Source organism: Egretta garzetta, unplaced genomic scaffold (genome assembly GCF_000687185.1).
Source record: "Egretta garzetta isolate BGI_Z169 unplaced genomic scaffold, ASM68718v1 scaffold188, whole genome shotgun sequence".
NCBI classification, from domain to species: Eukaryota; Metazoa; Chordata; class Aves; order Pelecaniformes; family Ardeidae; genus Egretta; species Egretta garzetta.
In genome coordinates, this window is record NW_009260622.1 from 4,220,606 (window position 1) to 4,236,129 (window position 15,524).

Sequence of the window (15,524 nt, forward strand, 5' to 3'; positions counted from 1 at the left end):
AGTTTCCAAAACTCCCTCGGTTTCCCAGGATCCCAGGTTTTATTAATAAAACTTTGTCAGTAAGGACTTTTTGACTCTATTTGCAATGTAAGCCACAACCTCAAATGAGATTTATACGGCCCTGCAAAGGACTGGGGATGGTGACCCTATTAAGAAGCACTGGGGTGAACAGACCCCCTCACCACATCTTTGCTGTGTGGCCACCCCCAGCCAGAGGCAGGTCTGCCAGAATGGATTTAGTGGCTTGAAAAGCTCAACAGCACATTACAGCATGGCCCTGAACACAGTTTACCCAAAGAGCTGTTTATGTGCTAGTCTAACCAGCAAGTTGCTCTTCAGTTTTTCCAGCACCTTTCCAATTGCAAAGAGTTCATATATTGCCACAATTGCCACATTTCACCCTTGGCTATGTCAAAACAGGACACCATACTACCGTTATTGCACTAGAACAGCTACATGGATGCAGTTTTGGCTTCAGGAGGACAGAAGAGGCTCTGCTACATCACACGCTCCTGGTGCTCTTCTCCAGCCCACTGCTCTCTGCAGCCTCCATCCACTCCTGCAGCTTTGCAGAGATCCCAGCCATGCTAAGCTCAAACACACTGTGGCACCTTCCCATAAAGTAGCCAGAATAATTTCTAAACAGCTGATTAAAGTACTAAGAGGTGGGGGAGAAACTTAGCCTCTCAGCATGGGGGAGAAGGGAACTGGAATTCAGCAGCTTGCATGGAAAGAAAAAATTCCACATGAAAACCAGTGCTTTGCTGCATCTCACCACCCCAGCACAGCGCTGCCTCCCTCTGAGCATTGCGAGACCCCGGGCAGAGTCAGAGTCCAAGTGACAGGTGATGTTAGCACCATCGTTTATTTGAAGAGGGAGCACAGCCCTGGGGAGAGGCACCTGCCACTCCCCTTTGGCAGCTTGGCAGTACAAAACAGCCCCATAGGGAGCAAGGGGCTGGCTCCGAACACAGGTCACCCCAAAGCATGTCTCCCACCAGTGCACAACACCCTCCCTCCTCTTAGAGCGAAAGAGAACCACTCCATCCCCTTGGGAAAGCTGGAAGGGAAGACGCAAGACATGCGGGAACCTTCACAAAAGCCATTCCCAAGATACCAGAGCAGCCAGCACGAAATCCAGGCAGGCTGCGAGGCCAGTCTCCACCGCCCACTGTACGCGCTGCTCCACGGTGGGGCATGGCTGCACACTTCTACTTTTGCAGAACCCAGGTCTTGCAGAGAGAGAGGTCTTGCTGTTAGGTCTCCAACCCTCCCTTGTTTGCCTTTCCGTAGTGATCCCAAAACTTGCATTCCACACATTAACCAGCAGTTAGCCCAATTTGTCACAATATAGATCTACCTGGGAACAGAAGGAAAAAATCCACCCTCTCATACTAAGGCCCGGCAGAGAATATTTTTTCTCTTGGTTCCCCCTCCCCTCCACTTATTAAAAAAATTTTAAAAAATAGTAAAAAAAGCAGAACAATCCTTCATGATAAGATTAAGGTCCTTGATGTGTGACTCTGTTTCAACATGCCCAAAAACTGTCGAGCTTTCTCCTGCATGAAGAGTTGGTCTCTGGTTCCACCACAGGCCACCGCTTTCCAAGCCCTGGTCATCTACGGAGGGAAAAGAAAGCAAGTGTACAACACAGTTAAGGGAGAGGACAAACACAATACTGACATCCTGTTTTAAAGAGACTGCAAAAATAAACTAACAGCTATCTGCTACCCAAGAGAAAATAAAACTTTAGACTTAGAAGCACCTGTCTTGCAACCAGGAAGAACTCGCACTCCACCAGTTGCTCATCACAGCCAAGATGGTAATTTCTAGCAAAGGGGGTTTACATTCAGCAGTTTCCCCAGGTGAGTGCTCCGTTTCAGGACAACCCATGTGCCCTTCTAAGGCTTCCCCTTACTTGGCTTGAGACAAAAACCCCAAAGCACAAACCCACTAGGGCTCCTCGTGCTCAGGTGATTCCAGAGGGATGGAAGGAATTCAAGGACAGCTTTGAGCTTTATTCCCAACCAGTTCAATTCCTACATGAGCTGCATAGCCCCAGGTCTAGATTGGTCAAAGACTATCCTTAACAGCAATTTGGTGCCTGTAGTTTCAGCAGGGCCCTCAACACACTGGAAGAGCTGACAATCAGGTGTGCGTCAGTCACTGTGTGCAGAAAGGGCACCCAGGAGGTGTTTTTGCACTCCAGGAAAACCCCTGCAAATCTGATAAATGCAGCCAAGAGATACGCAATGCCCTGAACTGGAAATACCCATTTACATGCACTGCAAAGAACCAGAGCTTGAGCTTTTGCTTACAGTAACAACGGCCCATGCAGCCACAGTGTGCCTTTGGGGCTGATTTGGGTTCAGCCAACAACTAGGTGAGCTTCCTTAATAAATAACTGCCACTGCTAGCAATACCAGTCTGGCACAATAAATCCTAAGAGCCCAGCAACACCAAACAGCTCTGCTGCCTTTGGGCAATGGGATTTCACCACACACCTGTACTCTGTTACTACACAAGCTACCTTACTGCCACCTTCAAGTCACTCCCAAAGCTTTGTTTATATGGATCTATCAGCTCTCAGAGCAATACGACCCTGCCTAGGACAGGAGGAAAAATTGAAGTGTTTAAGTAGGATTTATTTTGAGGTGAAGGAATTACTCTGTCTGAGGAGTACTTATTTGTCAGAATAAAGAGCATTCACAACAGACAGCTCTAATCCAGCCCTCCTTGCTGCAGTGTTTCATGAAGACTGAGCCAAGGCTGCTCCATGAAGACAATGCTGTACCTGGGCTCTTCCTGGGATCTGAAAACACCCCCACACTAGCCCCCAGTTGCAGTTTCGTCCCCCCGCCAAGGACAGCATGTATTTTCATCCTCATTCATTCAAGTGAGCAGAGAGCTCCCATGACTTGGCCCAAGCAAATATCTGCAATTGCATGGTCCAAATCCCCTTCTCTAAGCTACACAAAGCAGGGATACCCCTCTACTAGTGCATTCTGCCTGTAAACATACAAAATGGTGAAGGTTTTAAGGAGACCACAAGAAACCATTTATGCCCCAGAGTGCATTTGTAGGCTACTGTGACTCCAGCACAGTCCAGATGTGCTCCACAGCATGGAGCTTAGGAACAAAGCAGCTGTAACACCATCAACCTCAGCATGAGCTACAAAGGTCGGCTGGAGCTCTGTACTGCCATGGGTTCAAGGTAAACAGCAGGAAAAAGCCAGCCTATGCTGCCTATGGCACACAGCCTTCATCACAACCTAGAAACACCCTAAAACTCAGAGAGATGGGAAATACCTTTTTGTTTGGCATTTATATAGCCCTTCACAGACTTGCTACGCACAGAGAAGCAAAAAAGATGAGCCTACTGTTGGCCACTCCAGTTTACTTCACTGCTGGCTCAATCTTCTGAACTTCCTGGTGGATTGGGACAGGATATGGATTCCCATGAGGAAATCTGGGGCCAAACAAGCAGGCCACAGCTCTGATCAGCCACAAGACTTTGAGCCCCAGCAGAAGGGCAGGTTTGCAAAGAGACAGGAGGGAGCTGTAACATGACACTGCTGGCTCATCGTCTCCAAACCTCGGTGCAAAGACAGCCCTGACAGCATATGGATGCCTATGCAGCAGTACAGAGAGCTTTGCTCCCTCACTCCTCCTCCTGAGGAGGGACAAGGGCTGCACTACCAGCTAACCTTCTGACTGGGAGGGCAGCGGCTGAAGGGCTTACCGGTGCTGGTGGCCTGAAATGGCTTGGCATTTTCCTGTAGGACATTTTCTCTGGCTGCACTTGCACGAAGGCTCTGTTGAGCAAACCACTGTCATTCTTCCTGCTCAAGGACGAAGGGTTCAGGGACCTCGACAGGAAATTCACAGGCTGCAAAGGGGAAAAAAAAGAAAATTATAAGGGAACAAGTTCATTTGCCCTAACAGTGCTGATACTTGGCCTGACCAGAAGGCCAGCTAACAAATCCAGCCCTTTATCCACATTCACATGTACAGTTCAAAGGCAGCTACAGGTGGCAAAGCTCCCACCGCTGCTTTACAGAAGGGTTTCTGTGGATCAGACGCCAGCTCTACCCCTGCTCTGGGCACACTACCCCTCACCTGGGCTCTTTTGAAACAGACAGTCTTGGGGAGGGCAGGCATATTTTGTGTCATATCTTCATCCACAATATCCAGGGCCAGAGACTTCCGGACCTTCTTGATGGGACTCCTGCGCAACTGCGGGGCATAGAAAAACAAGTGTCGGCATGACTCAACCCAGTGAATTCCCATCCTAAGGGCCTGGGGTGCACACCAAGCCCACGTCTGCATTGCACCAGCACCTCAGGAAGAAGGTGTGCAACAGCCTTCCCCAACACAGGGCACACCAGCTCCCTCCTCCCACCAAGAGCCACCGATTTAGAAGGGGAAGCCCCTTTCAGTAGGAAAGGAAGGCCACCAGGGAACTGAGCTGGTAGACTCTGCATACCACCCCACAGCCTTCTGGGAGCCCAACTTGCCACAGATGCTCCAAGTGTGCCACAGGTCTCTCCTGTAGGTTAGGGACACAGCATCTCCTTAGCACGTCCTGAGTTCAGCATAAACCAGGACACAGCTGGCCATATTTTAAGCAGGCCTTAAACTCAGGCATGTCTTGCTGATTAAAAGACAGAAGCCATGGGCCAAAAACTTTTTGGCATCAACAATAAGATGAACAAAACCAGCCAGAACACGCCTCAACAACAGAGCAGCTCAGCAGCAGATACTGGATGCAAAATCAGCTCACCCCTTGTTTCCTCTTCTGTTTCTCAGGCTTCACATCATCCTCTATGATAAGTTCGATGCCAGCTTCACTTCGGAGCACCTCTTTCAAGTCTTCTTCCAGGTGAGGAGTCTGGGGCTGGTGTGAAAAGGTGGAGAGAGAGCAAAAGACAGTCAAAATCCGTATGCTGGGCAGACTCATGAGTATTTCCCTCAAGGGATAATGGGGTCAGGGGGCCCACTGCAGAAGGACAAACATAAAGGCAACTTATTTACTTCCCAGCTAGAAAAGAGATGACAAGATTTCTGCTAGCCTGACAGATTTACAGAATCTCCAGGCAAGAGAGACTGAACCCCAAATGTGCCATTGAGAGACCAGTATGCACAGAAGGCCTGAGATACTGGAAACTGCCATCCCCACACACTCACATTAAGAGAACCAGTTCCTTAGGGATGCCTAGGTAGATTGTTCCCTTGCTTTTCCTCATGGTCATGGGTAGCCAAACACTGCAGACTGATTCAAGGCTAGTTTTTGGCATTTTTAGCTGGTTTACAAAAGAGCTAAAAGTCCTGTGGCTACTTACTATGACATGTTCACCATGACAAGGTCCCCTTCATCCCTCCCATCCACGCTGAGCCTGGCACTACCAAACCGTACCTTGTTACAGCACAGATAACAGCTTGCTCACAGCTCCACTGCAACCTACCCCGCATCCCATTTGTATTCATTGTTTCTGCCACTGGCAAGCAGCGGACCTGCCCAAGACTTACCAGAGGCCTAATTGGTCCATATTTCTCCAGAGCATTTTTGAAAGGTGTGGGGGTATGAGGAGTGTTGTCCACCACATACTTCTGATCTGGTGTGACAAACCTGGCAGCAGAGAGTGGGAAAGATGAAGAATCAGACATGCTGTAACCCACACAAAATAATCCCTGTCCTTCTGAGCCCTCTCATTACCCGAGCCACCTGCAGAGCCTCACATAGTGGCAGCAGAAGCCACCTGCCTAGCTGGACTACTCCTGGGGCACAAGCAGGGCAAACAGGCACAGAGATGCCATTAGCAGGGAAAAAATCTTTCAGAGATGCCAGCTATACTGTTCCACCCTGCCAGCTGCCAAGCACCCTTATCGGAAAGCAGTACAGCACCTCAGATGCAGGCAATGTGCGGCTCTGCAGGCCAGCCCTCCTCTTTAATGCTTGTGCTGGTAGATCTGCTCAGGCCCAGCCTGGGCTTTGTGACAGTCACAGCTGAACCAGCTGAAGTCCTAGGCCCAAATGCACTTAGAGCAGCCAAGCCAGCTCGCACCACCTGGACGGGAAAACTGTTCTGGGCCATGCCAACAACAGAGAGGTTTTGCTAGCACAGCCAGCACCCCCAAACTGTGCTGCTTTATTACAGTGAGAGGTCAGCCAGCAAAACACCCCCTGTGCAGGCCACCCCTTCTCACCTGCCTGGTACAGCACCCTGGGTAATCATCACCCTGGACTGCCCCTCAGGACAGGCAAAGCAGAGGGTACAAAGCTAAAGGAATGGATCTGAACAGTTCTTGCTGAGAAAATCAAATCCCTTCCCTGCTGTCACAGGGCTCACAGCACAGCAATGTTTCCCAGACAAAGATGTGCACAGAAAGCAACAGCCCACCCAGCACCTGAGCACAACAGTGGTCACTTGGCTGCAGCCCCAGCCAGCCTGGACACTTGTTCCCCGCAGCTCACAGAGGAGCTGTCTTTGTGGGGGGAAACACTGATTAAATCCCCAGCCGTCCCTGCCCCCCTCTCATTAGTGCCAGTACAAGTATGTTTGAATTGGACCAGACTCCTGTGTGGAAAAGGATGCTGCTCAGGTGGGGATGGGGGAGGAGGAAAGAACTTACGCTGAGTTCTTCTGGTGCAGAGGGGTCTTATCCCTGTGCAGAGGGGTGGTGACAATCACCTTCTGACTGCACACAGGCGTGGAGGTCAGAGACGGGTTCTCCAGTTCAAGTGTATCCTGTTTGGTCCAAAAGTTTAAGAACTGCACAGCACAGGAAAGAAAGAAAGGTGAGACACTCAGTCTCAAGCATCTCAGCATATCACAAGTCATTACTTTTTCATAAACATGGGGGAAGACCTGAAGTAAGGACAATCCTCCCACAGTGAGTGGCAGAAGAGGGATCTGTCCCAGTATAAATCAGGATGACTCTTACAGTCCTGTACATGGACACACACGTGGAAGTTCCCAGAAGGTGCCTCACACCCATAAAGATTATTCATTTCTCATAAGGGATGAGTTGGTATGACTACAAGCAGCTACAGGGTAGGAGAGAAGTCTCTCCTTACACTGGTCCATATAAGGCCAAGCAAAATGGTGAAGGAGGGGTAATGCCAGCCCACCAAAGGTTGGCAAATGTGAGGAAAGTCCATATAACACAACAGCATACAAATTAGCAGATTTTGCATTGACCTGTCTTCAGCCTAAACTGTGAGAAAGCCACGAACAGTCTCATCTCTGCTAGGATTTTACTTCGCAACAGCTAACAAGTGACCACTTTACTCGCATATGGAACAAGGTTTGTACCCAAGAACATATCGGGAAAGATATGTTACATTCACTGATGGTTAAAGCTCAGCCCAAGAGGCAGAATGTGCCGTTTGCCTTCTCATATTCACTCCAGGCCTTCCAGCCTTTCACACTCTGCAGAGCTGCACATTTCAGGTCCCACTCTGACTCCCCAGTTCTTGCTGGCCTTGCATTTGAGGTCCACCTGAACCTGGTTATCAGACTGTCCTGCGGTGCTCTCCCATGCGCTCCCTAGGGCTGCAGAAACAGCAGAAATAAAGGCCTGGAAGGCACGGGTAGACAGGCTCTGAACAGAGCAGCTGTGGGAACTGTGCTGGAGAACACAGCAGCCTTTATTCTGTTTTATAGACAGAACTCCACCACATCAATATATGAGACACCAGTGGGTTTGAACACCACAGTGCTCCAAGGTCGTGTATGTTGGAAGCCACGTGTGCACACATGTGTGGATGCTGTAGGAGTCATGACAAAGGCTGGAAGATCCTGAGTCGCTTTTTTTGAAGAAGACAAGCCCAGGGGCATTTTCCTAAGCACAGCAGAGATCCGCACATGGCATGTGCTGCTGAGCCTGTCTGCGTGACTTAACTGGAAACAAACAGGGAAAGCCACTTCTCACTGTTGCCACAGCTGGGGCAGCAATGCCATGGGGACAGAAGCACCATGCCCTCCAGCTATCTTAGAGCAGGCAGGCATGTAGTTCTGCACCATGGTGCTCCTTCCTTATACCGGGCATGTGCCCTGCCCATCACGCAGGGCAGCTGGGCTTAGCCAACACTACAAGCACTCCCAGAGACAGACCAGGCTGCTGCTCCCACAGGAAGGGCAGCACTGAAGGACAAAGCAGTACCAAAACCCAGCTCTGCACCTTGTTTTAGCAAAGAAACACACCTGTACACTAGCAGTGCCTCATTCAAGGGAGGAAAAACACAAAGCTGGCAGAGCTGACGGGAACACAGGGCATTAAGGCAAGTAGATAGAGCACTCACATGCTTAGTAGCTCATGACCAAGCCCAAGCAGAGGAGCGGGGACTGGGCTCTGCCATTGCTCCGTACCTGAGATGGAGAGAAAGGCAGTGTCTTGACAGGAGTGCTCTTGGGCGTCATGCTGTTGCAGGAGTCAAGGAAGGAAAGGCTGGTGGCATTCTCCGTGACAGGGGAAAGGGAGATCTTCCTCTTCTTCTGCCTCTTCAGCACAGAGGGTGGCGTGCCAAAGCTCACCTCTGAGTGCGGAGAGATGGGGATGAGCTCTCCCTTGCTGCTCTTGCTCAGGTCAGAGATGGTGTGGCCGTCCAGGCGGTACTCAGTCACGTTGGGCAGGGATGGTGTTGGCTTGCTGGGAGTTTGCCTCACCGGGCTGTTGCTGCTACTGCTGCTGCCAGCAGAGGGTTCCTCAGGCAGGTCAAACTGGGTCAGATCACACCACCCGTCTGGGTCCTGCACAAAAGGGAAACCATCAGAAGCAACCCAGGAAGAAAAGCTGAGCGGCCAACTGATGCAGAGATGAACTGGGAGGTGAAATAAGTGGGTGTGTGAGACTGCACCAGCTTTTGCAAGGAGCCTGGCTAGAGGAGAGCTCAAGCCCTCCTCCCCTCTGCTGCCAGGACAGCTGAGAATCAGACCAGGGAACTGACCCAGCTGAAAGCTGCTGCTTTCAGGGCAGATGTTTCTATTTATGCAAGGTTGGTTTCCCAGTTCAGTTCACAGCACAGCTGCACAAACAGCTGCACCCCACACAGAGGAGACAAAAACAGCAGCTGGGGACAGGGGCTGAATGAAGTGACTGTCACCCAACACCAAACCACAGTCTTGGGTACACCAGTACAGCTGGACACAGGGCTCTGCTCTAACACACACTGCTGGAAGCAGATTAAAAATAACCAGAACAGTTCAGAGATCAGCTGCTTCACAGCTCAACCCCACCAATACCCAAAGTACCCTAGAAGCAGGCCCCTAAGCACCCACAGATGGGCCGTTAAGCCTTGGGCACAGACTCTCTGTTCTCCTATACACATGCAAAGTGGATCCTTCATGGATAATCAGCTCATAAGCCCCTCAAGCAGGCTGGCGGCTGCAGAGGCATTTCCCTCTGATGGCAGCAAAGTGTTCTGTTGATTCTAGCCAGCCTTCAGCCCTGGTGTGCCTCCATCACCCCGGGGACCTCAGCAACCAGCCCAGTGAAGCTACCTCCACTGAAAGCAGATGGTGGCATCATCCCGGTGTGAAGGGGTCTGTCCTGCATACCAGTGGTCCTGGCCTATTCCCAGTCTGTCCTGTTCTATCCCATCCCATAACAGGAAGGAAAGGAAAGCCCATAAGCACGGGCCTGAACTTTTACGAAAGGGAAGGCTGGGGGCACTCTGGCTGTTAAAGGAGGGTTTGAGATCAGGTTTACCAGCATCTACAACTTCCCACACCAGCCGAGCTCATGCACAAAGACACCCACCTAGTGGAATTTGTAAGCCCAGAGCAATACTGGCAGAGCTGGAAAGGCCTAATCCAGCCCTGGAAAAGAGACAGTGGGAAGCTGCAAGCCAATGACAGAGGCAGCCCTCCTCAGGATACCCATGGTGATGAGCAAGGGGACCCCATAAGTTCACTCAAGGGAAAAGAGTGGGGATCAGTCTCCCTACATTAGCTGGAAGAGCAATGGTCTGTTACTTACGGATTCAATCATGTCCAGAGCTTCATTGAAGGCTGGCACAGATGCTGGGTACAAGTAGTTGGCAGCTTCGACAACCCATTTATACGGCGACGTGACAAATGAAGAGGCATCCTCAGGCACTGCATCATCTGGGGTCCCCTCAGCGTTATGCTCTGCCAGTTCAGCAGCTGGCAGTTCAGAGGGTAACTCCTGCACACCCGTCACTTCCTCATCACTGACATCCTCTTCCTTTATTTCAGAGATATCAACTGGCCAGTTCGGCAGGGCAGTCTTTGCACAAACAACAAAGAAAATCCAGCCGTAAGTAGAAACCAAGGGAACAATGTCACATCCTGGGGACAAAGAGCAAGGGTCCCTGTACACATTCAGCTCTGACTGCTCTCCTACCTGCCACTCAGTTTGTTTCACATCCCCATTCTCCCTCACTGCTCTGTCCCATGCACCATCTGAGCAGGAGTCCACGCAACATAACGAGCACAGGACTGTTTAATTGAAGATTTCACTTAACAGCATCCCAGGACAACGTTGAACAAAAGCTGAGTGGGTAGCACTAATTCTGCAATTCCTACTTTCCAAGAGCCTGCCTTTGAAAACTATATGCTTTCTTCATGAAAAAGTAATCGGGTGTACTTCCCCTGCTTCCTTTTTTAGAGGAAAGGATCACAATACCTCTTCACCATGCCCCCCATGCTGTCTGGAGCAGCCTCCTTCTCCCACCAGCAACAGCACAATGGGGCCAAAAAAAAAAAAATATCTTAAGTCTCCAAGACAGACCTGATGCTGGGATTGGCAAGATAACAGAACTAGCAGACTGCTGTCCTCCACCTGGATAACACACTCAGGCTCACATTACAACTCTAGCTCCTGGAGGGAGAGAACTTCCAAGAGTCAGTCTCTTGGAGAAGACTGGGGGAAGGCACAGACTGCCTACATAGACACCAGGCTGTGACAAAGGCAGCATGAGAGGCAGAAGGGTGGATGAACAGCTCTGATATGCATTAACAGAGCAGGGGACTGACCCAGCTGCCTGCTGCAAACATGCTGGTGCAGTACCTGGCTCCCAGCTTTTGTTCGACTTTGGCTCTCCTTGTCATCCACCTCCACGAGCAAGTACAGTGACTTGGACTCCTTAGTTTCATTGAGGAAGCCTCCTGTGTCTACCTTTCGCTTGATGGTAGAGTTCCAGTGATTTTTCACAGCATTGTCTGTCCTGCAGAGAAAGCAGAAGAAAACAGAAATCACCATTTACAGCAGCTTTAAAGCACAGCTAACAGCTCCTACATGCTCTTCAGCCCCATCCTGTGAGGCCAACACATGGATCTCCACAGGCCACCCAGCTGTGAAGGCAACAGCGAGCAGAAGTCCTACCTCCCAGGCAGCAGCTTGGCAATCTCCGCCCAACGATTCCCCAGGACCTTGTGGGCTTCAAAAATGATGCGATCCTCCTCCTCTGTCCACGAGGACTTCTTCACCTCAGGGTTCAGGTGGTTATGCCAGCGTTCCCGGCACTGCTTCCCTAACCGCCCTTTCAGGTGTTTGGCTATCAGGGTCCATTGTTTGGTGCCATATTTTTTAACCAGTTCAATTACCTTTGAAGAGAGTGGGAGGGAAATAAGGAAAAGGGATAAAGGAGAGGAAGGTCAATACAATCATCTTCAGGCTTTGCTCTTTACCTCTCTTGGGACCAAATAAGGGCAGACAGAGAAAGGCCCCTTAGGAGAAAAACCTGGAGGGATCCAGCACCGGCAATCAGGCATAACAACACTTGTGAGAACAATGATTCAGCCAAATTTCTGAAAGAGGCTGTTTCCATGCAAACATTTTGCCATGTGGCACCTGTGAACGCAGACAGCCTCTCACAGAAGATGGGGTGGAGGCTGGCAGGCACACCAGGGGCAGAGGGGCCCAGATTTAGAAACACGTGCCCATTTCTGAGCAAGGGCTGAGTGCCACGTGCTCCAAGGCTCCTCTGCCCTCCTTCCTACCAAGGACCTGGCCACATGAGAGCAGTCCCCATAAGCTCTGCACTGGTCTGCCCACTGGCACAGAGGCGCAGCCTCCCTTTAACAGAGGGTGCTACACCAAGGACATGCTAGGGCCTGCAACTCCATGCCCTGCTAGCACCAGGATGCAGTGAGAGCTCCAAAGCAAAACCAAACAATATCCACTTAAAAGCCATCCACTTCGCCACTTCCCCTTCACCCAGGGCTTTGCCACTTCTGCCTGAGGCTCAGTGCAATTGCCTCTGGGCATGGAATCTGTTCTGAGCCCCTGTGATAGGTCCATGGCACAGTCAGAACAAAACAATCTACTGCCTGCCATGTTCAGCCCACCAAAATCTTAGCATGGAGGTTGAAGGGTTCTCAAGGATCATTTCTACCCTGGCCAGCTGTGCTCAGCTGAAAGGTGCAGGTAGACCGGTGATGCTCACAGTGCTCTTGGCCCACAAATGTCCCTACTGCAGGGTCTTGACTATCAAGGACCAAAAGAACCAAAGATACCATCTGAGGCACAGGCCAAGGAGCTAGAGTGCTTGCAGTGCAAAACAACGTGCGTTGTCAGTAGGAGAAAGCTGGAGCCCAGGATAGCAGTGAGCATTATGACTGGGTAGGCTGGCAGAGTCAGGACATTAAAAAGGGAGAGGGAAAGCAGGCAACTATTAATTACTCTGCTGTAGGGAGGTGGAAGGACATAATGAAAACTTTCTTAGGACATGTTTGACATAACACACAGATGGGAGGCAAAAGGGACCATAACAGCCTGTAATGGGACCAAAAGGGAAAGAAATGGGGGAGCATAAGCACTACAGAATCTGACAAACTAGGGAATTTTACAGCAGAAAACCTTGGTAAAAGTTGGAATTCATTCAAACTTTTAAGTACATCAAGGTGATGAGTTTATCTGAGCTGGCCCCTCTCAGCTTACTCTGGAATCAGCAGAGAAACAGGTCTGCACAATTCTCCTAGCTGACCTCAGACATCCACTTTTGGCTGTCTGCTGTGGCACAAAACCCATCATTTTTATTTTCTCTTGGGCCCAACACGGCCAGGTCAGGTGGAGATCTGCCAACAGGCAGATGAATTAATTCCCTTTTCTGCTCTCTCCCCCTTGGCACCCTACTGTAGCAGTACTGTGTGAAAGGGAGAAGGTGTTTAGCTAAAGAGGCCTAGACCTGCTTCTGCTCGTCATGACCACAGCTGCATTAGTCTGTCCAGGACAGGTCAGAGTGCTGCTCTTGCGGATATTCACTACTGGAAAGAATTAACCACAGTTTACAAAAAGACCTGAGGGTCTGACACCTCCATCCTCTCCGCAGACAGTCACAGTCCAACACTCAGATCCTCTCGGCCCCGACTTACCTTTTGGTCCTCCTCTTTGGTCCAAGGGCCCTTAACCAAGTCTGGATTCAACACTCTCAGCCATCGGTACTGACACTGCTGATCGCTGCGGTTCTGAGAGAGGAATGAGAGCGGCCATGCATTAGACCAGAGACTCCAAAAGCCCCTACAACAACAGCAGTCCTCCCCCACCCCCCCCAAGTTGTCCCACAGAAAACCTGCAGAAGCACATGGACATAGTATGACTAGGGCACTGGGCACAGAGACAGGAACCTCAATTTCTCACCCCAGCCCCCACAGACTCGCCCTTGAAAGTCCTCTATACAAGAAGGACGTCTCCCTGCCCTGAAGGAGCACCATTTCACAGCCTGGAGCTGCAGTCACAGAACAGAGTCCCACCGTGCAAGGTGCTGCACAGAGAACCAGCACAATGAGCACAAGAAGCAACATGCAAACACTACGGTTCCCAACCGGGCAAGGGGTGACTTACAGGAAAGTGACTGGCCAGGAACTTCCAGTCATTCTGCCCATAATGTCTTACTAACATCTTCAGCTGCTCATCCTGCAAAGAACAAAGACATCCACTTTCATATACACTGAGGCAACAGATGCCACAAGCTGCCAGCAACAAGAGAACAAACCAGGTATTTTGAACAGTCAGGAAAGAGGTTTTTTGACATTCTGCGTTCAGGGGAGGAAGGCGGCTCACACTGTCCTTTAGCAGTGCTCCAGTACATGGAGCCCACCTGGAACAGACTGGTTCTAGGCTGTGTACTAGGGTGAGCTCATACAGCGAGTACAAAACAAGACCTCAGCTCTGTTCCAGTACAGTCTGGTTCAAACCCCATGGCCAAGGCTACCTGCTTATCCAGCCCCAGTACACCCCTGATCAGAGAGTCCATCTGCCAGCTCAGCTGCTGCTTTTTCCTGGCCAAGAAAGCTGACTGGTTTAAGCGTATCACCACTAGCCCAGTGATCTACTGTCTTGCAGTGCTACTGGGCTCTACAGCATTTCTTTCATGAACCCTGCTGTAGCCCAGGTATGCCTACTGTTAGAGCTCACAAATAGCCATGTGCTCTGGCTGGGCAAACAGAGGCATGAAATAATTCCCTGCCCAACATGAGCCTGAGGCATTGATCTCTGCACAAAGACCAGCTTATGTGGTGTTCAGACCCTATCGGAGACAGGACATCTTGTAGTTTTCAAACAGAACAAAGATGATGGAGGATCTGGGAGGAGGGAAGAGAACATCCCAACTAATTTCAGGCTCTCAGCCAGGATGACAAAGTCATGATCCCAACAGTCCATGCTGTTCCTCGGAAGACATTTCCACTGCGCAATTCAGCTTTCTGGAGGCCTCAGCCAACCTCTGGAACCCCTCTTTGCTCACAAGAGCACTGCAGGCAGCAGATGCCTCACTCAAGGCTCTTGTGCTTAAGCTAGAGCAGTCGGAGCTCTCTCCCCAGGCTACACTTCGAACTCCCCTGAACCTCTGAGCCTCATTAAGACCTCAGCTCACATGAGCAAAACAGACACATGGTCTTTTCCAGTAGCAAGGCAGCAGGAGGTGGCATCATGGCCAGCAGGTGAGGACTGGGGGGGAGGCACCCAAGCCGCGGGTGCCGTGCCAGAGGCCTACTCCAAAGCAGCTGCTCTCAGCAAGTGCTGGGCTCTCACTTACCTCTTCTTGTGTCCACTTGACTTTGCACCTGCCATCCCGCTGCTCTGGCACATCCGAGTCGGTATCCTGGCAATGCAGCTCATCCTGGTCCTCACTGGAGACAAATAAACAAAGGTTATAATTTCCACCTCTGATAAAAACACACCATACAGAGCAGAGCTCCAGATCTACTCTCTTCCAGTACTGAGCCCCAACACCTCACAAGCATTCACTGAGACACCCCATGTTTAAAGTGGTTCCTCAGCTTTGGGTTCCCAATGCATGCCAGCAATTTTTATGCTACCGAGGAAGGAGCATTTCTCTTGATTTCTGCTCCCTTCTGTCTCTCTGGGAAGACTTTGCTTCTAGGGACTGGCACCATTTCCCCTTCTTACAGCTCACCAGCCTCCCAGATTGCTGGAGTAAAGAAGCGGGATGCGAGAAGCAGCCAAAAGCCAGCCAGCAAGCGCTGGGGGAGCAGCCCCAAAGGGCTCCGCACATCACCCACCCGGACTCACCCAGGCCCCCCCGGCCTGCCCAGCCA

The 15,524-nt window shown here is 50.7% G+C and overlaps 1 protein-coding gene across 1 annotated transcript; it reads right to left on the reverse strand.

Moving 5' to 3' along the window:
• Positions 1-855: 855 nt before the first annotated feature.
• On the reverse strand, positions 856-15,094 carry MYBL2 (MYB proto-oncogene like 2). The gene is made up of 13 exons (XM_035900888.1): positions 15,002-15,094; positions 13,810-13,881; positions 13,341-13,433; positions 11,350-11,570; positions 11,035-11,191; positions 9,982-10,251; positions 8,373-8,753; positions 6,634-6,773; positions 5,530-5,629; positions 4,784-4,897; positions 4,120-4,236; positions 3,743-3,889; positions 856-1,619 (listed from the first exon to the last, which is right to left on the reverse strand). The coding sequence occupies exons 2-13, from the start codon at positions 13,864-13,866 to the stop codon at positions 1,491-1,493; spliced, it is 1,926 nt and encodes a 641-aa protein (XP_035756781.1). The 5' UTR covers positions 13,867-13,881; positions 15,002-15,094; the 3' UTR covers positions 856-1,490.
• Positions 15,095-15,524: the final 430 nt, after the last annotated feature.

Coding starts and splice junctions, on each gene's coding strand:
- MYBL2 (XM_035900888.1), bottom strand. CDS start 13,866: ATGTTAGTAAGACATTATGGGCAGAATGACTGGAAGTTCCTGGCCAGT. Junction 5,630..6,633: donor CTGCACCAGAAGAACTCAGC/GTAAGTTCTTTC, acceptor CTCTGCTGCCAG/GTTTGTCACACCAGATCAGA. Junction 4,237..4,783: donor AACAGAAGAGGAAACAAGGG/GTGAGCTGATTT, acceptor TATGCCCCGCAG/TTGCGCAGGAGTCCCATCAA.